Genomic DNA, 26,388 nt, shown 5'->3' with positions numbered 1-26,388 from the left:
GCCTTCACTCTGACATATGGCTTCCCTTTTAGACTTCTGAACAGCGGAAGGGTCAAGATACAGCAGCATCAGCAAGAGAGACATGCAGCAGTGACAGCTTCAAACTCTAAGGGAACCAATGACACCATGTCACCTGTTGAAAGCTTGCAAACTATACTTAACTGTGGTACATATTTGATGCAGCAAATACTGTGCTTAAATCTTTTTTGTTTGCTCAAACATGCACCACTGGGTAAAATTACTATTTACAAAGCAGACTTTTTTTTTTTTAAATTGACATACACTATGTCAACCTTACCAAAAGCAGAAGATGGCTAAACAATACTGCAGGAGAAAGCAGAATCAGCTTCCGAAAGTGGCAGTGGGGATGGTTTTTGGTCAGTTCGGGTTTCTTAGAAAGGATGGATAGGATATTTTTTGCCAAAGGACACTTATCAAAAAATGTTACAGTCATGCTGCCAGGACTCTGAGCATGTGATGGTCTGTGTGTGCATGTGTATGCGTGTGTGTATACATATATATGTATATACACGGCCATATACATATATACATCTATACATGTACATAGAATGAGTTATGTAAAAATAAAACAACTCTTTGATGGTTGTGATTCCATGGAACATTTACAGGCACATTAAAATTCTTCTGGATGAAACACCTTAAAAATATGGATAGCTATTTAAGCACCTCAAAAATCTAAAAACATCCTGAAATAAGAAGTAAACCCTTTCCTTGTGTGATGAGATAGCTTCACGTGTGAATGAGAACTGCAGCATGCCTTCATTGAAAATAGATCTCGTTATACATAGAGAAATGTAGAGTCCCTCCTTAATCCCTCTCCCCAAACGGAAACCCATTTACAAAAATAGTCACATATAAGAGTAAACAACCCGTGAATTAAAAAAAAAAGAAAAGAAAAGAAAAGAAAAGGTGATCAATTCACAGCACACATTTTGTAAAAATATGACAGGTGTGGCAGTTAAAACACAAACAGTGGTGACAGTTTCTGCTATCAAGTGTCACGTGTTACATTTACATCAAAAGTTAACTTCCCTCCCCGTCTCCATTGTTCCTGTAGTCTGAGCAGCCATGCTCTCCTCTTCAGCAGTGTCAGCTGGTTGTGAAAACAGAAACCTCCTGTCTGTGCTGTGTGTCCTGTCGGGTGGAGTGAGTCCCCGTTGGCTGACCCGAGGGCCTGTCTGGTTATAGGCACTGACCTTAAGTACACACGTGTAGACACAGTCAGTTTGGCATCGACCTCCTGAGGGAGTCACAGATACATCACCCACGCAGGCTGTAAACAGTTGATCACAAAATGGAATATTCGTGTGTTTTTGTTTGTTTGTTTTAATTTTATTATGTATTTATTTTTTTACTTTTTACTTTCCCTGATATCTTTCCCTTTGTCCTCCTTTTCCGATTTGTCCTTTTCAAACTTTTCCTTCTCTGGTTTGGTCACGCTGTCGTAGGAAGGTGGGGATGTGGTGGAAGGCGTCACGTCAGTTTTCTCTGGAGTTGAATTCTCGTTTAGTTTATCGATGATGATGTCTTCTTTGATGGGAGTTCCCTCTCCTTCCTTGCTCTTGTCCTTTTTATATATGGAGGAAACTTTCTTAACTTTCTGCTTCAGGAGATAGCGCCTGTACGCTCTCTGAATGACGATCGCAGACACCTCCTCTTGTTTGCGTTTCAAAGTGGTGGTAATCGGCTCATAAGAGACTTTGGAGGGGTTGGAAGCCATGAACCGCTCTTCCATCTGGACTCGAAGGGCGTCCATCTCTCCGCTCTCACCCAAAACCCGCTTTGTAAAGGCAAATAAGATGTCCAGGCAATGGATGCGGTCTCCGCTCACCATGGGCAGATCCATGGCAATGAGCTGGACTTTGTTGGGCTTTGCGATGAGAAGAGGAGGATCCAGGGCAGCCGCAAAGTCAGAGAGCTTGCAGAACTCTATGAACTGAGTGGCATCAGGGTCGAACTTCTCCCAGACCTCATAGAACATCTCAAAGTCGTCCTCACTCAGGGGCTCTGCACTTTCCTCAGTGGCGACGCTGAAGTTCTCCAGGATGACGGCGATGTACATGTTCACCACAACCAGGAAGGATATGATGATGTAGCTGACAAAAAAGAAAATCCCCACAGACGGGTTCCCACAATCCCCCTTCACTGAGCTTCCAGGGTGATCTTTTTCAGGGTCACAGTCGGGAGGTCCGCTATTTAATATAGGTGCCAGCAGTCCATCCCAGCCTGCAGAGGTGGTGATTTGGAACAGGCAGATCATGCTGTTGCCAAAGGTCTCAAAATTGAACATGTCATCAATCCCAACTTCCCTCTTAACATAGGCAAAGTTGGACATCCCAAAGATGGCATAGATGAACATGACCAGGAAAAGCAGGAGGCCGATGTTGAACAGTGCAGGAAGGGACATCATCAGAGCAAAGAGCAGCGTGCGGATCCCCTTGGCGCCTTTGATGAGGCGAAGGATTCGGCCAATCCTGGCCAGGCGGATGACTCGGAACAGGGTAGGGGACACAAAGTACTTCTCTATTAGCTCAGCGAGAAACATTCCTGTGAAAAATGATAGCCAATAGTGTCAATGGCAGCAGCAAAGTTTTATATGATTAAGACAAGTACTATCTAGTTTATAAACTGCACATACAAGAATTACATAAATACCAATAAATATACATTTATTAGTGCTTTTACCTAATATAGTTATAATATGTATATGTGTGTATGCCTATGAGTGTATATATAAATGCATGTATATATACATATATATGCATTGTGTTTGCAAGTAAACTGCAATATTTATTCACTAAAATAACTTTGGTATATTTGGTGTTGTACCATTGAGGTCTTTATTCTAAATGAAAATATTGATGGCCATTTTCTTGATTAAAATATCTTCTATCAAAGAAAGGCCAAACTATTAGAGACCTAAAGATGTCACAAAGTTTAAAGGGGCTGAGCACAGAAATGGATTTATACTTCTAAAACACTAGGACTATTGTTTGTGTAAGAACTACAAGATGAAGCACATAATTTTTAATGGTATGTTCCACATGAGAACTCATGATGACAACATTTCCTTCTCAGGTAGTTGAACACATGTACCATAGAACACACAGATTTGGGAGGCAAATTCAACTTGGAATAGACCTCTAAATTTTGTCTTAATACATCATTGTATGACCAAACTGTCAACTCTTGTTTCTGTTAAATATTTTCAGAGTCTTTTCTTCATAATAAACAGAGATCCAAGTGAACCAATCCACACAATTTGACACTACAACAGCACTGTATTCAATGGAAAGCCAGTAACTGGAGCAGTGATGTAACTTGCCCTAGGTATGAGAGCTGGTGAGTAGTACAGAAAGGGAAGCCTCAAGGTATGTCTTCCTTAACTCCCAATCTTTCTTTAAAATATTTGAAAAATGTTTTAATGACACATAAATGATAAAAACCATGCCTATTTGTGGCATAGCAGGTCATGCTTCCATACAAGTATATGCTGTCTAATGTTTCAACATCTTTATCTTGAAATCTTTATCTTTATAGTGAAAAGAGTCAAAATCCTCTCTCACCCTTTTAAAGCATGAAGTGTATGACTGTTATCTGTAGTGACCCTATGGTGTGGTTGCACGTTAGAATTTTTTGCTTCTATGAAACTGTAACTCATTGGTTCTCACTGGTTAGCGTCTTCCCATCGCTCCCTCTTTATATTCTGCAGCTTTGGCTCACCACCCATGTATTCTCACCTCCTATAAGGTCAGACTTCTGTATCCCCACCTGGCTACCTCAGAGAACTCTGGCACAGTGGTACAGTGCTGGTAAGAGGTCAAACTCGGGGGCACATGTTCCTCTCAGTCTTTGCACTCTGGTTTCAGATAACCGGAGTGAAGTCATCCACAAGAAAACCAGTTACAGGACTGCAGAGCTAAGATGCATCAGGGGTTAAGAGCACTTGCACCTCTTCCAGAGGACTAAGGCTCTGCTCCCAATGCACACAGCAGCTCACAACTGTCTCTAATTATAGTTCCAAGGGTCCAGTGCTCTCTTCTGACCTCCATGAGCCCTCCATACACATGGTACACAGACATATAAGCAGGCAAAATACACACACACACACACACACACACACACACACACACACACACAGGTACACTTTTTAAAAAAAAAAAAGATTTATTTATTTATTATGTACACAGTGTTCTGCCTGCCTGCCTGCCTGCCTGCATGCATGCCAGAAGAGGGCATCAGATCTCACTGTAGGTGGTTGTGAGCTACCATGCAATTTCTGGGAATTAAATTCAGAACCTCTGGAAGAGCAACTAGTGTTCTTAACCTCTGATATATATATATAGATATATATATATATAAGAAAACAAATGACATGAATCTTCTAGTTGTTTTCTTGGTGTATATAATAACTTCATACAATATACTTCAGTTTGAATATAAAATGGCATTTTGTCCAAAAAAACCTGTGGATCTTAATTAAAAATACCTTTTTCTAAAAATTCTATCTTCATCTAAACTGTTGAAAAATGGTGCAAACTGACTTGCCAAATGTAGAGTTGTCATGACCTGTTTGCACAGAATGCATTATCTGAAAACTGCAAAAATGAGGTGCTCCTGGACATATTTTTTCCCTTAGTGTCTATATTCCTATTCCTCTAATTCCCAACCTAGTATCTGGGATCTCATTTTCATAGTAATTGGTAGATAATTTTCCTCCCATGTTTAGGGTCCCGAGGTTTCATTCCAATATCAGTAAATAAAAATAGTAATAATAAAATAAAATAAGAGCCAAGCCTCTCCTTAAATCCTATTATATTTGCTTTTAGCTTCTTATTTGATATCCTTTATATGCACACATAATAAATTACGATGATAATAAATCCAGTTTGGGTTTCTGAATAAAATGTCTACTTGTAAAAGGACTATTGTGAACTATAGGGAGCTATCTGAACTCCAGGAAATCATGAAGCCTATGTGTGTCAGTATATACAAATGTACATATATACCACTCCAATTATCAAAAAGATCATATCTATGCATTTTCTGACTACTTTTCAGGAATTATGCATGAGTGAGTGTTAGTTGTTTATTCAAAGCAGTAGTTATTTATGAGAATGTGACTAAGTATGGGAAACAATGTAAATTGTAGCTATTGGCTTTTAAATTGAGGCAAGATAGTAAAACGAAAAAAGCATATAATTTCATGAACAGATGAAATAGCAAATATAAAAAACTAAAAGGAATGAACTATTAGGCTTTCTCTAAAATTTTGAAATGATAAGAAATATCTCTAGCACTTTTAATGTTATCACTATCAAATACTCTTTCACTTTGTTTCTGTCTTTTTGTTTGTGTTTTGAGACAGGGCAGCCCGAACTACCCTGGAATTTGATACCTGCCGGAACCTTTCAAATACAGCATTTGCTCCCACACCTGGCCCTATTAGCAAAAAGGGTAAAGGCTCCCCTTCTTACCTACAATGGAGAGAATGACCACCACAAAATCAAAAATATTCCATCCAATGGTGAAATAGTAATAGCGGAGGGAGATGAGCTTCAGCACACACTCGCCAGTGAACAGCACAATGAACACCAGGTTGATCCAGTACAGTATGTTAGTCATCTCCTGACTCTGGTCGTCAGTTTCCACCATCATGGTGACCATGTTGAGGCAGATGAGGATCATGATGCTGATGTCAAAGACTTGTTTGGTTACAAAGTCAAAGACCATTCCTTGAAATTTGTTCTGGAACAAACAACACAGACAAGTGTACTCACCAACACTTGAAAAAGAGCTCATTTGCTGGGTGGTGAATGGTGGCCTACGCCTTTAATCCCAGAACTCAGGAGGCAGAGGCAGGAGGATCTCTGTGAGTTCAAGATCTGCCTGGCCTACATAGTGAGAAACCCTGTCTCAAAAAACAAAAACAAAACAAAATAAAACAATCTCATTCAATTTACCTGATTTCAACTTAGTAATATAAAAACTTATCTTCTGTGAAAATATACCATTCTTGTGTTATCTGTTGTCAACAGTTTTATGTATTGGAATAGCCAACTTTTCTCAAATGTATTTGCTTCATGAATACTATTCATACTATGAACTTTATAAAAAAGAATATTAAGAGCAGCTCATGGTCTCAGTACCCCCAGCATCAGTATGTAATTGTGATGGACAGTCAGTAAGTATTTGCAGCTGTAGTAAACATTTTTCTTCCATCTGCTGGGAGGTAGATATTAACACCACCTTTAACGAGTGAATGAACACTTGTCTTTGAGTTCCTCTTGCTTTCTCCCCAGCCTCCTTCAACTCTGTTCTCTCCCCAAAGCCTCATTATCTTCCATTGTCAAGTTTACCCTGGGTTCGATCCTCAGCTCCACACACACACACTCAAAAAAAAAAAAAAAGATAAACTTTAAATTATAGTTGAAGAAAAAGAATTTTAGTGGGAAAACTGATATAATGGCATCAAGTTCTATATTTTGTGATATTCTATTAAGGTTAATTTCTTGGCTATGATAACTATTTTGTAGTAACATAACATGTATTCTTATTCCCTTTGCATAGGTAAACCCATGTGAGTATTACACAGAGAGACTCATAAGAGAAAAAAACTGTTAAAAACAAGTTTAGAACATAGTCAATTTTGTGTCAGTTGGTCTGAATTTCATTTCCCTTTTCTTTCTTTTTGCTAAACAGTCTCACTATGTAGCTATAGCTGGCTTGGAACTCACTGTGTAGACTAGCCTCCCCTTAAATTTAGGGTGCTTGGAACTCACTGTGTAGACAAGCCTCCCTTAAATTTATGGAGCTTGGAACTCACTATGTAGACCAGCTTCACCTCAAATTTAGGGAGCTTAGAACTCACTGTATAGACCAGCCTCACCTTAAATTTAGGGAGATCAGGCTGCTTTCTCCCTCCTGAGTGCTGAGATTTAAGGCATGTACTACCAATGCCTGGCTTGAACATTATTTTCAAGAAGTGTTTGGCCTTTTGTCTTGCTTGTGAAAGTAAGTCCTCATGTGTAAATAGCTGTCATCAAGAGACACTGTTATTGTCTGTGTTGCCTGTATCTGCTTAGAAATTCTGAGACACTACAGCCTAGGCCTTGTTCTAACTTTTGTGCGTTGTATCTCCTCAACTAGAACGACTTGTTGCCCTGCTGCCTACACATCAATAGGCTGTTGTCCCAGAACTTGATACTTGCTGGTCTGTACTCTCCACCACTGTGTTCTGCCTGCTCCCACATGCAAGTCTTCATCACTTTCAGTAGCAATTTTTGGACACCAAATGGCAACTGTTCTGTTTGGCTCTTTTCTCTGAATACACCTTTAGCTGGCTGGGCTGAACCTCTTCTTCATATGGTTCTTTCCTCCCAGGCCTCCTTTCACTGACTGCTTCTAACCCCAACTTCCTGTCTTAGCTTCCACTCACTGTAGTTTGCCTTTGCAAGCTTTCTGTATTTTCTTTATCTCCACCACTCAGTGCTCCACACAAATTCCATCCTATCATGTTAGCTTGCTCATCTGTCCCTTCTCTGAAATAAATGCCACCCCTTCTCTGCCTGGCGAATGACATTGCTTGAGGTCCAGCTGTCTTGTACCTTTCACCTATCATGAGATCTGTGGCATTGCATTGCAGATGGTTGGCTCTCATTTGGTTTGTTTAGTTTATTCTTTCTTCCTCTGCTTTGGAGAATCCTTGGGACAAAGTGGCACCACATTCCCCACAGACTCCGCCTCCAGGGGTTAGTTAATCCAGATTCTCTTAGAGGCAACAATTGGTCTTAATTGTGCTATCATGACTAGACAAAGATCCCTTAGATTTCTTGCCCACATATAGCATCTTAATGGGATGCCTCAATGTCCAATATCAGTTCTGAGTCCCTGCCAATTTAAATCCTAGGGCATTGGGTGTACTTCGAGAAAGTGCATAGCCCTGAAGGATTGGCTTACCAAAGCATGTGTTTTCTAAATTAATCTGGGTCCTAAGCACTGTTAACCAACCCTCTGTGCCTCTTTGCCATTCTTTTATTTAACATTCTTACTTCTTCCTTTTTTGTTGTTGGGGGAAGAAGATATTCAACAACCTTATTCACTGTATACTTTCTGAGTTCCCATGCTCTTTTCTTGTGTCACTCAACATCTCTTAAAGGACTTCTCTTTTCTAACCATCCTGTGCGATTTATTCTGCATATTCTTTTAGCCATTCTCTCCTTTCCAGAATGTCTTTCACTGCATTTCAAACTTAATCTCTCAATCCTAGGAAACCTTTGTTCTACTTTTAAGTCTTCTTTTCTCATCTCTACTCACTTTTGGCTGCAAAATTCTACAAACTGATGTCCCTGATTCTCATCTTACACACCCTATGTTGCATCTCTGAGTCTCCCATTGACACAGTGACAGTTCATCACTCCTCTTCGACTTTTACTTTCCATATTAGGTGAGTGGACCCCTTTTAATTCTACATCAGCAGCAGTCCCCAAACCCATCCACTTTCCCTCTGGTGTTGGCTATCTATGATCTCCAAAGTAGCTCCAAACTTTGTCTGCAATGCACACACCTCCATCTTTGTCAAACTTGAGTGATCATTATAAAACCCAAACCCCAAATGACTGGATCACTTTAATGGTTTTCTAGTGGTCTTAGGGAGGAGGTAATTCCTATAAATGGTGACCCACTTAATTCTTCTTACATCCCCACGACTCAGCTGGACTCCCATTCTCTGCACTGCATGTGGCATTCCTGCAGGGCTTTCACCTATACAAGGCTCAGTCTCAACCTTGCTGCTTGTTGAAACTCCTTCATTCTTCTTGGCTCCTCAGTAATGGATCATTTCAAAAAAGCTTCCCTGCTTAGTCAGCTCTCTTTCCCTTATCAGCATCCACAGCTGACTGCTTCTACGCCTTCTGTGGTGTGTGCATTTTGTTGACAAAATACTTTGACAGCATAATCTCTTTAATATAAGTAATCTCCCCATATAGAAGGAAAAAAGACTAGAGAAGGCATAAAGATGTAAAAACCAAGACAAAATATTTTTCGTCTTGGGGCGGTCTGAGTAAGAATGGCCCCCATAGGCTCATATATTTGAATACTTGTTCCCCAGCTGATGGACCTGTTTGGGAAGGATGAGGAGGTGTGGCCTTGTTAGAAGAGGTATGTCACTAGGGGTGGGCTGTGAGGTTTCAGAATATTAGCATCATTCTGAGTTAGTTCTCTCTGCCTCATACTTGTTGATTAATTGTAAGCTCTCAATTACTCCGTTACTACTCCAGTACCATGCCTGCCTGCCTGCCTGCTCTCTGTCATGACAGTCATGAACTCTCATCCTCTGAAATGGTAAGCCCTGAACAAACTCTTCTATAAGAAAAAAGAAAGAAGGAAAAGAAAAGAAAAGAAAAATGTACAACTGGAAAAGCTATAAAAATCATAGAAGGCATGGCATGACCCCACTTCAGGGCAGAAGAGTTGGGAAAATACAAATATTCATTATATTTAAAATCAGAAGAAAAAAAACCTGTGACTGTGATTCATTCATGATTTCATTCAACCTCCCGAGTTGAGCAGGCAGTGAGACTACCTAAGCTGTGCCAATCAAAATACAAGGCAGTCAGAGGGCATCCATTGTGTCCACATGACACATATGTAAACACTTGTAGTATCATCTCTACATTATAAGAATACCTTAATGTCTCTAATTCTTTGTGATCTGCCATCATTTCAGACTAAAAAAGCATTTACATGTGTTTTATATGGTTGTATGTAACATTATATATTAAATAATTTTGACATATGCAGATACATGGCATATATTTAGGCTATCAAGTTAGAATATAAATATGGGGTTACAAATTCAGAAAGATACTCCTTTCTGGAATTTTAGCTGTGAAAATGACAGATACCATAGTGCTCACTGAAAAGAAAGAATTCTGTTCTTACAGCAGGTCGAGGTATCGGTTTTTGCGGTTTCTTGGATCCCAGCTTCTTCATTGCATTGTAGTATTTCTTCTGTTCTTCTGTCATAAAGATGTCTTGGCCTCCAAAGTAAAGAAAGAAAAACAAAACATTGTTAAAACCATGTTCTTTGCTAGCTGGAAAATCTATGTGAGTGCCTGTGTGAAAGTCAGCACTTCTAATGCTGCTAATTATCATTCATGAAGATCAAAACTCAGTCAACATGTTAGTTAGGCACATTAGCTCACTGGCGCCTTCAAAGTGTTGGATCTAAATTATAAATGACCTACACTCTTTTTTTAAAAATTTTCATTTTCAAGGCATGGCTTCTCTGCATAGCCCTGGTTGTCCTGGAGCTCACTGTAGACCAGGCTGGCCTCCAACTCATGGAGATACGCTTGCCTCAAGTGCTGGCATTAAAGACGGGTATACCACCATGCCTGGCTGACCTAATCTCTTACAACTCATTAAATCACAGCAGACTTTCTGAAGTTTGCCTTGTTTTCCTTGGCAAATGCATTTTGCAGCACAATGGCAGTATTGTGTTGGGCTCAGCTCAATCATCCCAGTGCAGAGAGCGCCTAGATATACTTATCTTCTTTTTCTGTTGGTTGAAGTTGTCTATGATGACACCAATGAAAAGATTCAGTGTGAAGAATGAGCCGAAAATAATGAAGATGACAAAGTAAAGGTACATGTAGAGATTGTCTTCATATTTGGGTTGCAATTCTACCTAAAATATAAGAATGGTAACCATTAGATTGAATAGTTTCATAAAAAGTACATCATTGACTTTTCAAATCTCTAAATATGAAACAGACGAATATTGAACAGGTTTCAGGAACAACCAGTTCTAATGTGCCTGTTGAATCCTGAAAGACTATTCGCTGACTTGAGAAAATGAAAACATTCAAGCAGAAACTTAAATAATTATAATAATTTCACTCAATAAACCCTTAGACTGTGAACATTCTTCTCCTTAATAAGCAAAGATCACAACATGGCATGTAGATAGAGTTACCTCGCCCCACAGTAGAGAAGTCAGAGTCTCATTATTATTCTATTTTAAAATAGGTAATATTTACTTTCTCTGCCTAGTTCTCTCACCTGTGAAATGGAAACACTAGAACCTATACCTTTTACAGTAACTCGTGAAAGTTAAATATGTTAACATGTAGAAAAGTGCTTAAGGCCAAGATCAACCCATAGTGATGGGTAGTTGTGGAAAATTTAATAGTACACACTTCCCAAGTAGGCTAGAAATCACATTGTACATGTATGTATGAGTAGGTTGGCAGAGTTTGTCCTTCCTGATAGTGGGTAGAGTGACTCACTCTCTCCAGTAGGTGCAGTCTGTATTACAACAGTCCTCTGTTGACTAGACCTTGGGGGAAAAAAGCTTCTGTTATAATAAAAACTTCAAGTCTCACAGTATGTTTCTAATAACTCAGTGAGTCAATCATCGGTGATAAAGAATGCAACTTATTGTATTGGAACATCAGTTTTAAGGGTTGTAACAAACATTTATAAGTGAAACATGATAAGGTAGAAATCAAAATGATTATAAAACTAGGTATTGTTTGCTGGCCATTTGACTTATCTATATGTATATGAATGTATAACAGTGTAATATGATATCTTCAAATTTTATAAAATTAAATGCAATATACTAAAGTGTCTAATATATAAGGTTAAATGAAATACCCCCTTTTATAAGAAAAACACACAACTCAGGTACTTCAGAAATCCTGATGTGTTTATTCTTCCGCAACATAGATGCTACCATCACTGGTAGCAACATTAGCCTCCATTTTTGAGAATTGATACCTTGATATTCTTAAATAGTAGGTTTATTTTGTACCAGTTTTGAGCCAATAAACACAATTGTGATGTATATGCAGTTTTTTGTCTTAACACATCTACAGTCATTTCTGCTAGTACATAATACTTACTTGTTGCTATTATTTTTCAGTTGATTCCAGTTCTTGTCATTTCATAATCTTTTGTTCACTTCTGTACATAGATTAACTGTCCTGTACACTTGTACAGGAGTAAAAATTTCCCAAGAATATGTTGCAAAAAGCAAATAATATCTTAATACCCAACTATTTTATTCTATTTATCTAGTGGTGTGTGTGTGTGTGTGTGTGTGTGTGTGTGTGTGTGTGTATGTGTGTGTGTGTGTCTAATGAAAGTAAAAGAAGGAACCTGGCACAGTGGCACAGCCTTTAATCCCATCACTGAAGAGGCAGAGGCTGGTGGATCTCTGTGAGTTTCTGGCTAGCCTGGTCTACATAGAGAGTTCCAAGTCAGCCAGGACTACACAGTGAGAGCCTATCTCAAATAAATACATTAAATAAAAAATGAAAGTAAAAGAAAAAGCCAGAAAGTCTTCCTCATTGTCTCAGTGGCCAGTTGGCTTTTGTCTTCTGCCAGATGTATGAGTGTGAGCGCTTAGGTAGCAGACAGTTTCTGCTAGGTTACTAACAGAGATGCACAGTAAGCTGTGTGCCATGTAGGCGCTGTTGCTAAGGTAGAAATAGCTCTGGATGAACTAATCAAAGAGGTAGAGAGAGCTCCTGTAGAAACAGTTTCTTGGCAGAGTTCAAAAAACGTTCTGCATCGAGTGTGTTGAGCCTCGCTGCTTCAATAATACAAAGAGTTAGTACCAAGCACGCAAGGCTACTGTGCAAAATTAAACAGGATAACATGAGGTTGCCCTTGGTATCCCGAGTGACAAGTAAAACATTTTCAATCATGATTCAGAAAACTCTCATAGCTGGGATTGCTGATGCATTGCAGGGCTTTTTAGTATTTTCTGCCTCTAATGGTCTTCTATCCAATTCTCTTCTGTGTGTTTTTATGAGGTTAGTAAAAACAACTCAGGGATTTTTTAATACAGAGCTAATTGCTGGTACAGAGAAATGACATTTTGAGAGTAATCTGGGGCTCTAGTAAACCATAAATCAGTCTCTTTCCAAAATGTCCTTTCTTCCTTGATCAACTGTATGAGATTAATAAAAATTGAAGCAAAAAACTCCACTGCATTTATAAGGTTGATTTTGCAAATCTCTGCCTTCTCTCACACACACACTGCCGCCTCCCGTCAGGAGACACTAGTAGGTTTTGGCTTGTTGTGTTTCCTGTGCTCCCCACCATTTGTCATTATTAGTCATATCCGTCCCCACAGAAGATCAGAGGCTGGAGGAAACGTATGGCACATGAAAAAAATTGCCCTGAGGAGGATTTTTGTTCATAAAAATAAAATGTCTCATTTCAAAAATACAGTTCATAAAAATTTAAACGTCAAGGCCCAAGCTTATTAGAAAAGACAGAGGAAAAAAAGAGAGAAAAGCAAAATAAGAAATCACAGTGAGGGGCTGGAGGGATGGTTTGCAGTTAGGAGTATTTGCTGCTCTCCCAGTGGAGCAGAACTCAATTCCCAGCACTCACATGGTGCTTCACAACTGTCTGTTACTCCAGCTAGCTCCCTGGGATCTAACGCCCTCTTCTGGGCTCTATGGGCACCAGGCACATGTGTGATGCACAGACATACAAGTAGGCAAAAAACACTGACACACATAAAATAAAATAAAATAAATCTTATTAAAAATTTACAATGACTTGAGAAAAACTTTCTAATTAAAATTTGAAAAACTGGCCAGCTTCAATTTTTTGGGCTACTAATTATTTTTAAGGGGACTATTAGGCCTTTAGCATGTTAAGAAATTTTAACTCTGTAAGTAAAGACTAGGATCCCAGACAAAAATAATTTTAAAGAAATAACGTGAGTACTTTATTTTGGTAAAATAGTTGTGTTTGGTAAACTGACCTATAACTATACCATTTTTTTCTGTTGTTGTTTGCCATTGACAATTTACAATAATATGGATATATTCATTTCTGGTCTCAATAGACTTACATTTCTTGAGTCAACAGCTGCATACATGATGTCCATCCATCCTTTAAATGTGGCCTGTAAAAGAGTCAAAATACTTAGTTTTTCTCTTGATTTATAGTTTAGAAAATAAATCTTCAGGGTAGAAGTACTAACAAAAGATGAGACTAAAATGCTGGGAGACAGTATTTTAGATATTTCACCACAAAGAAATGGCAAATATTTGGTGAAAGATAGGCTTCATTTGAGTGCACACTACATAGTGTATATGTGTAGTAACATGTCTCTTAGAGCTCTACAAAGACAATATAAGATAATATAAATCACAATATAAGATCATAAAAGTCACCTCAACAGCCTTTGACTCTGATGTGATTATTAGAACAATTATTAGAAAGAACCTAGGAAAGCATTCAGGAACAGAGTATCAGCATGAAACAGGGTTGAATATTATTCCATGTGTGCATATACCATTTTATTTAGACATTCATCCACTGATTGACTTAGAAGGCTATCATGGGTAATGTTGCTGCAATGACAATCAGAATGTATATGAAAGACATGAGAATGTAGACATGTTTTCACACACTGAGTTTGCATTTCCTTTGGACACGTGCCCAGGACTGGAATCACCAGATCATACAATAGTTCTTTTTTGAAGGATCCCTTCAGTGTTTCTCATTAAGGCTTACTAATTAACATTTCCACAAACAGTGTGCAGCCTGCAGCAAACATGTGTTATCTTTCTTCTCTTTGAGGGCAGTCACTCTAACAGCAGTGAGGGAACATTTAATTGTGGAGGAAAAAAAACTTTAGACTCATTGCAAGCAATAATCAGGTGGTCACTTACTACTTGAAGCAGAGAAAGATATCCAAGTCCCACATTATCAAAGTTGACTTTGACATTCTTCCATCTGGCTGTCTGGTTGTTCTCTATGAGTGCTTGGCACTCACTGAAGTTGTTGACCACACTCACATCAAACATTTCCCCCGTGGTATAGTTGATGCAGTGATAGAACTTGCCAGCAAAGAGGTTCACTCCCATAATACTGAATATTAGCCAAAAGATCAGGCAGACCAGAAGTACATTCATTATGGATGGGATGGCACCCAGAAGAGCATTTACAACAACCTGGCACAGGAGGAGAGGGAAGAAACCCATGAAAGGACAAGTATTTATATTCTCTGCCTTTCAAATGTTATTAGAAAATAATGATTTCAGCTTGGAAAATGGTTGAACTGTTGTGAGCACTGTTGCTCTTTGAGAATACCTAGGCTGGGTTCTCAGCACCCATGTCAGGTGGCTAACATTCTCCTGTAACTGCAGTTTCAGGGATCTAACACCTTTTTCTAGCCTCAAGGGCATCAATGCTTGTGTTGCACACACACATACACTGGCATACAAACATACAGAGAAAATACCTAAGTGCGTCTTAAAAAAGAAAAGAGAGAATAGTGGTCTGGAGAAATGACTCCTAGATCAAGGGGATCTAGGTTTGGTTCCCGATATCAACATGGAGGCTCAGAACTGTAACTCACTACAGAGATTAAGACATCCTATTCTAGCTTCTAAGGCCAACATTACATACATGTGGCACAATAGCTACACACATAATATAAAATATAATATTTTAATATAACAAAGAAAATAAGTCAAGTTATAGAAAAAATATATCACTCCTCAAAGTTGAAGGTTGGGTAGAAATATTCAATAGCTTGATCTAAGACTTTTTAAATTCTAAATTTCAGAAGAACATGAAATGAATTTTACATTGTGGAATTCTTTCTTGGGGGCTAAGCAAGTATATATATGTAGGAGGAGATTTTTCACAAGGAATGAAGATAATTAAAATCAACAAGTAATTAGTGCATGAGCTGGCTGTTTTGAACCTGGGGCATATGATGGGACACTTTGCTCAGCCTGGAAGGAGGGGACTGGACCTGCCTGGACTGAATCTACCAGGTTGAGCTGAATCCCCATGGGAGTCTTTGCCCTGGAGGAGATGGGAATGGAGGGGAGGGGCTGGGGGGAAGGTGGGAGTGGGGGCAGAAGGGGGAGGACAGGGGAACCCATGGCTGATATGTAAAATTAAAACACAAATATAATTTAAAAATACCTTGAGAAGAAAAAAAACAAATAATGACATAAATTCATAAATTCTTATGAACAATACCAAGTATGCAATACTAAATTGAGACCAGAGGAGAACATTTGAGGGTACAGTGTGATACAGAGCACCTGCCTATCATACACAAGACCTGGGATTTGGTCCCAAGGCCAAGAAAGAGGAAGTGGGAGTATATGAGAGATGAATTTGACATAGAAAATGAAACATATTATAGTACAGATCATTTAACATCATTTGTTTATTAAGCTTACTACTGTAAAAGCATGGCTTTATTTAATTGCTAAAGAGAAAACAAATCCAACAGCTAACCAATCATTTCTTTCTATACATAGAAAAACATGCGCAAACATACCTACACACCAACACATAGCATTCATCTATGGCTGTGCTTATAACACTCTGATGAAGTCTGAGGACTATTTTCATTTCTGTTTTTGTCTTGTCTTGTAAAGAGTTTTTGAGACAGGGTGTCCCTTTGTAGTTCAGCCTGGCTTGGAACTGACTGTGTAGGCTGGCAATCCTATTGCCTCAAATTTTTGAGTGCTAGGATTACAGGAAACTTTTAAGTATCACAAAAAGCATCCATTCCTACAAGTGTTTCTTTTTTTTTTTTTTAAATACTCAATACCATACCATGGAGACAGGGTACAATTATTTTCTAGGTGGTGATGATATGTGTTCTTGGGCTTTTGTCCCAGGGGATAACAAATGTCAGCATGAATTCCTCCTGGTCCTTTGTACTGCCTTTCTAAGGGAGTATTAGATTTCTACAGCTGACCTACTTTTTAGATATTTCTGTCTGTGCTTAAAAACCAAAAGGCCAGATTCAGACTTCAACAGGCACCAAGTACATAATACAAGCGAAGTGAAGAAAGGATGAGTCATGATTGGTTTATTTTAAATGACATCAAGTAAGAGGCCCTGCGCATTTCACAATAGAGGGATGATAGGTAATCTTGGTTCATATCAGCAATCTATGAGATATGATCAAGAATTCCCCAAGGAAAATGAAGAGAATTGAGAGCATTGAGCATTGTGTTCTGTTGAGTCAAATGATGATATGCACTAGGGACATTGAATACATATTGCAGATTGGTTGGTTATGTGAACATGAAGATGGATTTGCCCTTCCTACTGTAGAAAGTTTCAGGTTGTTCTTAATCACAGCAGATTCTAAGATGTTTGGTCTTACCCTCATTCCTTCAAACCGGGATAAGGCTCTGAGTGGCCTTAGAGCTCTTAATGTTCTGAGGGATTTGATGGCACCAAGTTCTGAATAACCCAAGGCATTTGCAGTTAAGCTAACCAATGATACCTATACAGAAAAAGAGCAGACAATTGATTAAAAGTTATAGATACAAGTGTCTACACACCCCTCAACCTTGCTCTCTGCAACAGAGAAGCAAGCAGTTCTTGAACTTCGGCGAGTTTCTACACCACCCAGAACTTGTCAAGGTCACTGAGTGCCATAACAGAAATGTCACTCTCTGTTTGTCATGTCTTTCCAGACTTTTTTTTTTTTTAGATGCCTGTTTTCTAATAACAGAGAAAGAAAGGATATGGATTCGGGAGCTGGGGTAGAGGGGAGAATCTGGGAGCAGTTGGGGAAGGGGAAGCTGTGATCAAAATTTGTATGGAAGAAAAAAATCTAACTTCAATTAAAAAAACATTGAGAGCTGGTGGAGTTTGATTTAGTACATTCAGGAAATTTATATTTTTCTAAGTTCTCTGGTAAAAGCAACAGTGATGATTCATAAACCACATTTTGAGACATCATTAATTAAAGCAAGTAAAATTAATGAATGAAAAGAAAGAAAAGTTGAGAATTTAGTATAATTAAAGAAGTTTAAGGTTGTTATTTTCTTTAGTCATTTATACAGATTACTAGTGCTATTGGTAATAATTCTAAAAATCTCAGTTAAAAAAAAAGAAAAGTTGTCATAGTCATCACTAAAATACCCAGTTACCTTTGGGAGTTATGACTATTATATGAACTCAGAAAAGAAACATTATCTCATTCTAAAGCACACCAAAATTTGAAAATCAGATAATCAGAAGCAAATACATAATAGAGTTTTTTGAAAGTATTGTGATAATACATATTTGAAAAATATTTTCTAAGAAAAATAACAGAAGTAAACAGAATTTCTTTTTACAAAACCTTGGTTTATTTAAACTAATTTTGCATATATAATCTGAAAGCAAAGTCTCCAAATTTAAGTACAAAATTCATCTAGGTAGTTCAGGGCTTTCTAAGTCTTCTCTTCATAGATAACTGAGGAATAAAGTGAATTATCAAGAATTGTGAAGGCTTTCCAAATGTAAGCCTGGAGAATCTGGAGTGCTTTACATTCTCTGAAGACAGAACCCAAGGGAGAAAGAAGGCTCAGAGGTTAAGAGCACCAACTGCTCTTCCAGAGGTCCTGAGTTCAATTCCCAGCAACCACATGGTGGCTCACAACCATCTATAATGAGATCTGGCGCCCTCTTCTGCAAACATAATAAATAAATAAATCTTTAAAAAAAAAAAAAGAAGAATCCGAGGGAGAGATATACATTAATGGACGAAAGAAAAATGAGACAAATGAACAATGCCCTGAACCAGGGCAGAACTTTCAGAGAACTGAAGGGGTAAGCCATGTCACTTTCAGTAAGCTGTTTAGCCACGCTTGAAAAGGAGGTGCCTCTGGATCTTCCTGGGACACCACAGACATCTTTAATCTTCTGCGCTTTTGTTTGTTGGAAGATATTCTTCAAAATCTTCCTGTCCACTAAACCCCTAAGTTCACATTTCTTTGGATGGTATCACAGGTTCCGCCAGCACTTGTCTGTCTGATTTTGTCTTCCACTTACAAACCTTTGCCTCCTACCCCCCCACCTATGCTCACCCTCGAGTACTAGTGCTCGAGGGTGGCACAAGTCAGTGTCCCTCCCTCCTCTGGAGCCAGTGGCATCCTGTCCACTCAAACCCTGGTTTACTCTACCCTCAAGAAACCTTTCCTCCAGGGAAATTGCACATTTGTCCTTACCACTCAACCTTAAGCTCCCTTAGGACCAGAGACATGACATTTCTACTTATAGCTCCATAAGAACACAGATTATTAGAAAGAATATTTGGTTTTCAACAAAGTTTCAACCAGTTTAATGTACAATCATAAGAGTATGCACAAATCTAAAACAGTAGATTTTCAGAGTATACTAGACAATGTGAGTTCATATTAGATAATGTATATTGGACAATGTTAGTTCAGGCAGACAATTAACTTTCTTTTTGGGTTTCTTTATATTTAGTTAATATGGATATAATAACTTATCCTTGTTTATATGTTAAATTTTAGCTATGCCATCATCAAGCTACTGATCTGTCACAATCACACACAAAAAGTAAAAAGAATGGTGTCTTACACGACCTGTCACACGAAAGGAAGAGCGATGGCATATTTGACATACTTGTTTTGTTGCTTGTAATTGTCAAACATAAACATGTGTGGCTTTAATTTCTGCATTTCAAGAAGATTTTTAATGTAGTTCTTCATGTACCCTTTGCATGTTACATTTAGGAATAATTTACCATATTCAATTACTTTAAATCCTTCTGTATTCTGATAGTCCATCTTAATATCTTTAAACACTAATGCAAATTAATAAGTCCTTTAAATATTAGCTAGGCAATCTGTTTTTAATCACCAGATAAATCCAGTGATATTGATTGGTTTTGGACTTTCAAATTTACATGCAATTGATATTCTACGTATGGGACACGTTTCTCAGCAGGCTCAACTGCAGACAAATTCTATTGCCAGAGATGCTCATGAAGAATTTTAGCAACCATAACTGTGTGAAATGTGAGAATTAAAGACAAAGTTAGAAAACAACTTTACTTTTGCATAGCTTAGAATTTAATACACTGATTCAAATGTTATTTTTCAAACTAAGTCACTAAATATAAGGTGGCACTTAAATTGACAAAATGTATAATTCTCAGATATAATTCCACTGGAGAAGTAGAAAATAGCACTTGTATTTGGACTACACCAGTGTGTCCCAGAGTGCCTGCTCTGTACTGCTGGCCACAGCTGGGACCAAGGCTAATCATCTCCTGCCAAAAAATAGAAGAGGGAACTTCAGAGTACTCACATCAACAATCAAGAAGTCCAGCCAGCACCAGGCATTGGTGAAATACATTTGGAAACCATAGGCAACCCATTTGAGAAGCATCTCCAGGATGAAGATGTAAGTGAAGACCTTGTCAGCATACTCCAGCATGGTCTTGATGGTCTTTCGCTGCTCGATGTATATGTCTTCAAAGGCCTGCAAATGATAACATGATATTGAATGTTGTCAAGAACAGTTTCCACTTTGTGTATTGGAAAAAAAAAGGAAATGAAAAGCTGCCTTCTTCAGTCAGGGGCAGGAGGGTCATCACAATGCCCTGGCTTCACAGTTAGCTGCACATATGAAGAGCACCTGGGCATTGCAGCCGACTGAGAGACTCACACAATTCTAAAATCTGGATATTGAGATTATCCCCAAAGAGCTAAAGATGTGTAAGAGAAGGTCAGATGTTTCTTTCTTAAGCAAGAGGTGGTATCATTTAGAAATAGCTCAGATCCAGAGTGACTGACAACCACCTCCCAGGAATGTGTAAACAAGGAGTCTCCTGAATCTGGGAAAGGGGGAAAAGTGATCTCTTCACTTTCTCCAGCAGTTGTGGGTGTCTTTGGAAGCTGCCATCATTCTATATCTCTTAGGAAAGAAAGGATATGGTCATTTTACAGGGACCCCTGAGCCTTTTAGAAAGAAAAGACCTTTTAGCACAAGCCCTTTTTTAAAAAAAAAAAATGTCAAAACAGTGTGTTGTGGCCTGTGTCAAGGAACTAAGAAGGTTTTCTTTTTAGAGAAGGAGGTCATCTAGATTTATGATGGGGCTCTGCATAAGGGCTTTGGAGCTTAGAATGGAGCTCAAGCTCGAGGCCCCCAGAAGCCAGCTCCTGTGTGAGCAAGAGCATGTGTTTTGGTGAGCTGTGACTGAGGATACCAGGGAGCCAACGGCTCTTACAGGAAAGTCACAGGCTGGTGAGGACTCAGATACTCTCTTAACTGAGCAGATGGCAGGATGCAGGACTCAGTTAAAGCAGAAGTGGGCTAAAAGGCCCCCAGAAGCAAGGTAGCCATCCTGCTAATGAAAACTTACTCCCAAAACACTTTCAGCGAATTATAAGTAAAGGAAGTGCAACTACTGTCACATCACAAAATGGGAAAATGGTCACCCCATTTTGTAATATTAGTGAATATTTGATTAAATTATTCATCCTATTACATGAAGTCAGATGCAAGCTAGGTTTGTAATGCTTTTAGAAATTAAGTAAGCCTGGTCACCATTCACAGTGGCTGGCAGGTGAACTGGTGTGAACAAGTCAAGTGATTTGTTCCAGCAAGGGCCTTCCATTAAGCAGCCTCCACTTCAGCTGCCAGCCCCACATCGTATCTGCATAGCCCTTCTGAAGAAGTGCCATTGATTGTCCCCTTTGCTGGAAGGTGCATTGCACGGACACTCTAAAATCTGTTTCCTAAATAAGATATGGCTAAAATTCAGTCAGCACTGAAAAGGGTAATAATAGACTTGAGAATACAAGAATAAAACTCACTATCAAAAACAAAGAAAAGGAGCTGCCCCTGGTAACTAAAAGTCAGAGATATTCTTTTTGAGATATCACTGTCTGGGTGTAATCCTATCTGGCTCTTGGAGCAGTGTAATGCTCTTAAGGGCCCTTCCACACACATCTTCCACTTTTCCCAACAGTCTGCTCTGCAGATGGGTAAAATGAGGTTCAACAGAGGGAGAAGGAAAACGTCGAGGGGGCAGGCTCTGCATCACCCACCAGAGCACCGCTGCTGAGCAGGATCATGAAGACGATGAAGGTTTCAAACCAGTTGTGCTCCACGATCTTGTAGCATGTCTTCCTCAAGTTCCACCAGAGCTTGCCTTTGCCTTCTTCTATGCTTATCTGACAACACTTGAACTTCCTCACACAGTCTGGAAGACATGACAGCGGATGGAAGAAAGGCCACCAGTCACTCTTGGGGCATCATTGTGAAGGTGGGACATGCACCTATGTTATTACTACATAGTGTATTAGAAACAACTTTATTTTAAAGATGGCTTCCACTTACAGAAATCAAAACCAACAGTCTAGCCTTTCAATGATCGGTTAGATGATTATTTATTTTTATGTGCATGTAACTGTATTATAATATACCATAAAACACTCAAATGCAGAAAAAACAAAGTATAACTCCAGCTTATCTTTCTGTTTTGCCTTTGTCCTGTGAGTAAGTCCTACTACTCTGTATAAAAATTACATGTATTTGAATTTTGATTAGTTCACTTCATAGCTTAATAGAGTTTCTCCATCTAACCATAAGGTTTGTGAAAGATGCTATTATGTTTCTCTCCATAAGATTATGGGAATTTATATAAATGTTTGCTATTATTGAATAATTGGGTTGCTTTGTTTCTGATCATTATCAACCACAATTCAATAAGCACCTACATGTAATAGGTTAGGTACTAGGTAAAAAGCTTTTCAATAAATATTTATTGAAGAACTGTTGTATTCAAAGATTTGTACTAGGAAAACCATAAAATTATAGTATGTAAAACAGCCTTACCCTTGGGGAATGTAAATTGTAGTAAGAGTGATTTTTTCAATAAGTTTTACAGTCACAAAAACAATTATCATAAAGTAAAGTCTTATTAAAGTCTCATCAATAAAGTGTAATTTCTGAATTTCATGGAATAAAATGGATTTGGGCCTAGATTGTAGGAGCTTATAAAAGTCCTATTGATAACATGAAGTTATAAGAACCAATTAAGAAATTCAGAGTTTCCAGCCAATCGGTGGGCCCTGTGGTAAGGCTCCCCTTTTCCAAGACTGCAGGCAGACCCTGCAGTCTCCACACCCTGCCCCTACACCCATTTGCCCAAGACCCCAGCCACTTCCTGAGACTCAGAGACCAGCCCCCAGCTCCCATCCGCCCTGGAACTCCCATCTGGACCAGAGTTTCCATCCTGTCCCGGAACTCCCATCTGGACAAGAGGAGCTCCCATCTGGACAAGATAAGGAGACCCCCGGGACTTCCTGAGACTCAGAGTCCAGTCCCCCAGCTCCTATCCAGCCAGCACTCTCATCTGGACCAGCGCTCCCATCCAGCCCAGAGCTTCCATCTGGACCAGAGAGAGGCTCCCTAAATCTGTCAGCTCTGTCTGGACCAAGTACACTGATAAGACCAAGAACGAACCCACGAGGAGATGGGCAGACACCAAGGCAGAAGTACATATAACAAAATAAAGAGCAATACAGCATCACCAGAACCTAGCCCTTCTCCAACAGCTAGACCTAAACATCACGGAATGGAAGAAGAAGAAGAAGAAGAAGAAGAAGAGAAGAAGAAGGAGAAGGAGAAGGAGAAGGAGAAGGAGAAGGAGAAGGAGAAGGGAAGGAGAAGGAGAAGGAGAAGGAGAAGGAGAAGGAGAAGGAGAAGGAGAAGGAGAAGGAGAAGGAGAAGGAGAAGGAGAAGGAGAAGGAGAAGGAGAAGGAGAAGGAGAAGGAGAAGGAGAAGGAGAAGGAGAAGGAGAAGGAGAAGGAGAAGGAGAAGGAGAAGGAGAAGGAGAAGGAGAAGGAGAAGGAGAAGGAGAAGGAGAAGGAGAAGGAGAAGGAGAAGGAGAAGGAGAAGGAGAAGGAGAAGGAGAAGGAGGAGGAGAAGGAGGAGGAGAAGGAGAAGGAGACGGAGGAGGAGAAGAAGGAGAAGGAGAAAGAAGAAGAAGAAGAAGAAGAAGAAGAAGAAGAAGAAGAAGAAGAAGAAGAAGAAGAAGAAAAGAAGAAGAAGAAAAGAAGAAGAAGAAAAGAAGAAGAAGGAGGAGGAGGAGGAGGAGGAGGAGGAGGAGGAAACAACCTTATAAGTAACATCATGAAGAGGCTAGAGTCTTATATAGAAGAAATCAAAAATAAAGTGGAGGAACAGACAAACAAAAAATGGGAAGAACGCTATAAAAAACTAGAGGAAAGGACAATGAAAGCAGAAGAAAACAATAAGTCCCTAAAAGAAAACCATGAAAAAGCAAGGGAAACAGTCCAAGACCTGAAGAGGGAAATAGAAAAAATCAAGAAGACACTAGCAGAAGGAATGCTGGAAATAGAAAATCTGAGTAAACAAACAGGAACTTCAGAGGCAAGTATAACCAATAGAATGCAAGAGATGGAAGAGAGGGTCTCTGGTGTTGAAGATATGTTAGAAGAAATAGATTCATCAGTCAAAGAAAACACTAAAACCAACAAAGTCATGACCCAAAATGTCCAAGAAATTTGGGACACCATGAAAAGACCAAACCTACGAATAATAGGGATAGAGGAAGGAGAAGAATTCCAACTCAAAGGCACAGAAAATATATTTAACAAGATCATAGAAGAAAACTTTCCCACCTTAAAGAACAAAATGCCTATGAAGATACAAGAAGCCTATAGAACACCAAACAGACTAGACCCCCCAAAAAAGTCCCCTCGCCACATAATAATTAAACAACTAAACATACAGAATAAAGAAAGAATATTAAGGGCAGCAAAGGAAAAAGGCCAAGTGACTTATAAAGGCAAACCCATCAGAATAACACCTGATTTCTCAATGGAGACTTTGAAAGCCAGAAGGACCTGGACAGATATTATGCAGACACTAAGAGATCATGGATGCCAGCCTAAACTAATATACCCAGCAAAACTTTCAATCATCATAGATGGAGTGAACAAGACCTTCCAAGACAAAACCAGATTTAAACAATACTTATCCACAAACCCAGCCCTACAGAAAGCACTAGAAGGAAAATTCCAACCTAAGGAAGTCACATACACCCATGAAAAAACACAGGCAATAGATAACACCACAGCAGTAAAACCCAAAGAAGTGAAGTACACACACACTACCACCAAAAAATAAAAATAATAACAGGAACGAACAATCACTGGTCATTAATATCCCTTAATATCAATGGACTTAATTCACCTATAAAAAGACACAGACTAACAGAATGGATACAAAAACAGGACCCATCTTTCTGCTGCATACAAGAAACACACCTCAAATTCAAAGACAGACACCTCCTAAGAATAAAAGGCTGGGAAAAGACTTTCCAATCAAATGGTCTGAAGAAGCAAGCTGGTGTAGCCATCTTAATATCCAGCAAAATAGACTTCAAACTAAAATCAATCAAAAGAGATGATGAAGGACATTACATACTCATCACAGGAAAGATCCACCAAGATGAAGTCTCAGTTCTGAACATTTATGCCCCAAAACACAAGGGCACCCACATATGTAAAAGAAACATTACTAAAGCTTAAATCACATATAAAACCCCACACATTAATAGTGGGAGACTTCAACACCCCACTTTCACCTCTGGACAGATCAGACAAATTGAAACTTAACAGAGACAAAATGGACTTAACTGATGTTATGGCTCAAATGGACTTAATCGTTATCTACAGAACATTCCACCTAAACAAAAAAGATTATACCTTCTTCTCAGCACCCCATGGACACTTCTCTAAACTCGACCACATACTTGGCCACAAAGCAAATCTCAACAGATACAAAACAATTGGAATAACCTCCTGTTTTATTGGACCACCATGGTTTAAAGTTAGATTTCAACAATAGAAAAAACTACAGAAATCCTACAATCTCATGGAAACTGAATAATGCTCAACTGAATCACCAATAAAATGGGTTAAGGAAGAAATAAAGAAAGAAATTAAAGACTTCCTAGAGATCAATGAAAACGAATACACCACATACCCAAACTTATGGGACACTATGAAAGCAGTGCTAAGAGGGAAATTCATAGCACTAAATGCCCACATAAAGAAGCTGGAGAAATCTCACGCTAGTGACTTGACAGCACACCTGAAAGCCCTTGAACAGGAAGAAGCAAAGTCTCCCAGGAGGAACAGATGCCAGGAAATTATCAAATTGAGAGCTGAAATCAATAAAATAGAAATAAAGAGAACAATACAAAGGATTAATGAAACAAAGAGTTAGTTCTTTGAGAAGATCAACAAGATAGACAAGCCCTTACTTATCCAAACTAACCAAAAGACAGAGAGAGAGCATCCAAATTAACAAAATCAGAAATGAAAAGGGGCACATAACAACAGACAATGAGGAAATCCAGAGAATCATCAGGTCATACTTCAAAAACCTGTACTCCACAAAACTGGAAAATCTAAAAGAAATGGATAATTTTCTGGATAGGTACCACATACCTAAGTTAAATCAAGACCAGATAAACCATTTAAATTGTCCAATAACCCCTAAGGAAATAGAATC

The 26,388-nt window shown here is 38.9% G+C and overlaps 1 protein-coding gene across 3 annotated transcripts in view; it reads right to left on the bottom strand.

Annotated features, from left to right (window-relative positions):
• Positions 1–546: 546 nt before the first annotated feature.
• Positions 547–26,388, bottom strand: part of LOC118583210 (sodium channel protein type 2 subunit alpha) — a 143,964-nt gene continuing 118,122 nt past the window's right edge. For all 3 annotated transcript variants that reach the window (XM_036186625.1, XM_036186627.1, XM_036186626.1), the window contains exons 19-27: positions 21,888–22,042; positions 20,143–20,316; positions 17,198–17,320; positions 14,727–15,008; positions 13,901–13,954; positions 10,574–10,711; positions 9,964–10,068; positions 5,499–5,769; positions 547–2,568 (exon numbers count right to left, since the gene is read on the bottom strand). In XM_036186625.1, coding sequence (XP_036042518.1) covers positions 1,373–2,568; positions 5,499–5,769; positions 9,964–10,068; positions 10,574–10,711; positions 13,901–13,954; positions 14,727–15,008; positions 17,198–17,320; positions 20,143–20,316; positions 21,888–22,042 — 2,498 coding nt within the window. In that variant the 3' untranslated portion in view covers positions 547–1,372. The remainder of the gene's footprint in view (positions 2,569–5,498; positions 5,770–9,963; positions 10,069–10,573; positions 10,712–13,900; positions 13,955–14,726; positions 15,009–17,197; positions 17,321–20,142; positions 20,317–21,887; positions 22,043–26,388) is intronic.

The sequence above is a fragment of the Onychomys torridus genome, chromosome 4 (assembly GCF_903995425.1).
Source record: "Onychomys torridus chromosome 4, mOncTor1.1, whole genome shotgun sequence".
NCBI classification, from domain to species: domain Eukaryota; kingdom Metazoa; phylum Chordata; class Mammalia; order Rodentia; family Cricetidae; genus Onychomys; species Onychomys torridus.
This window is presented reverse-complemented; position numbering and strand designations above follow the sequence as displayed.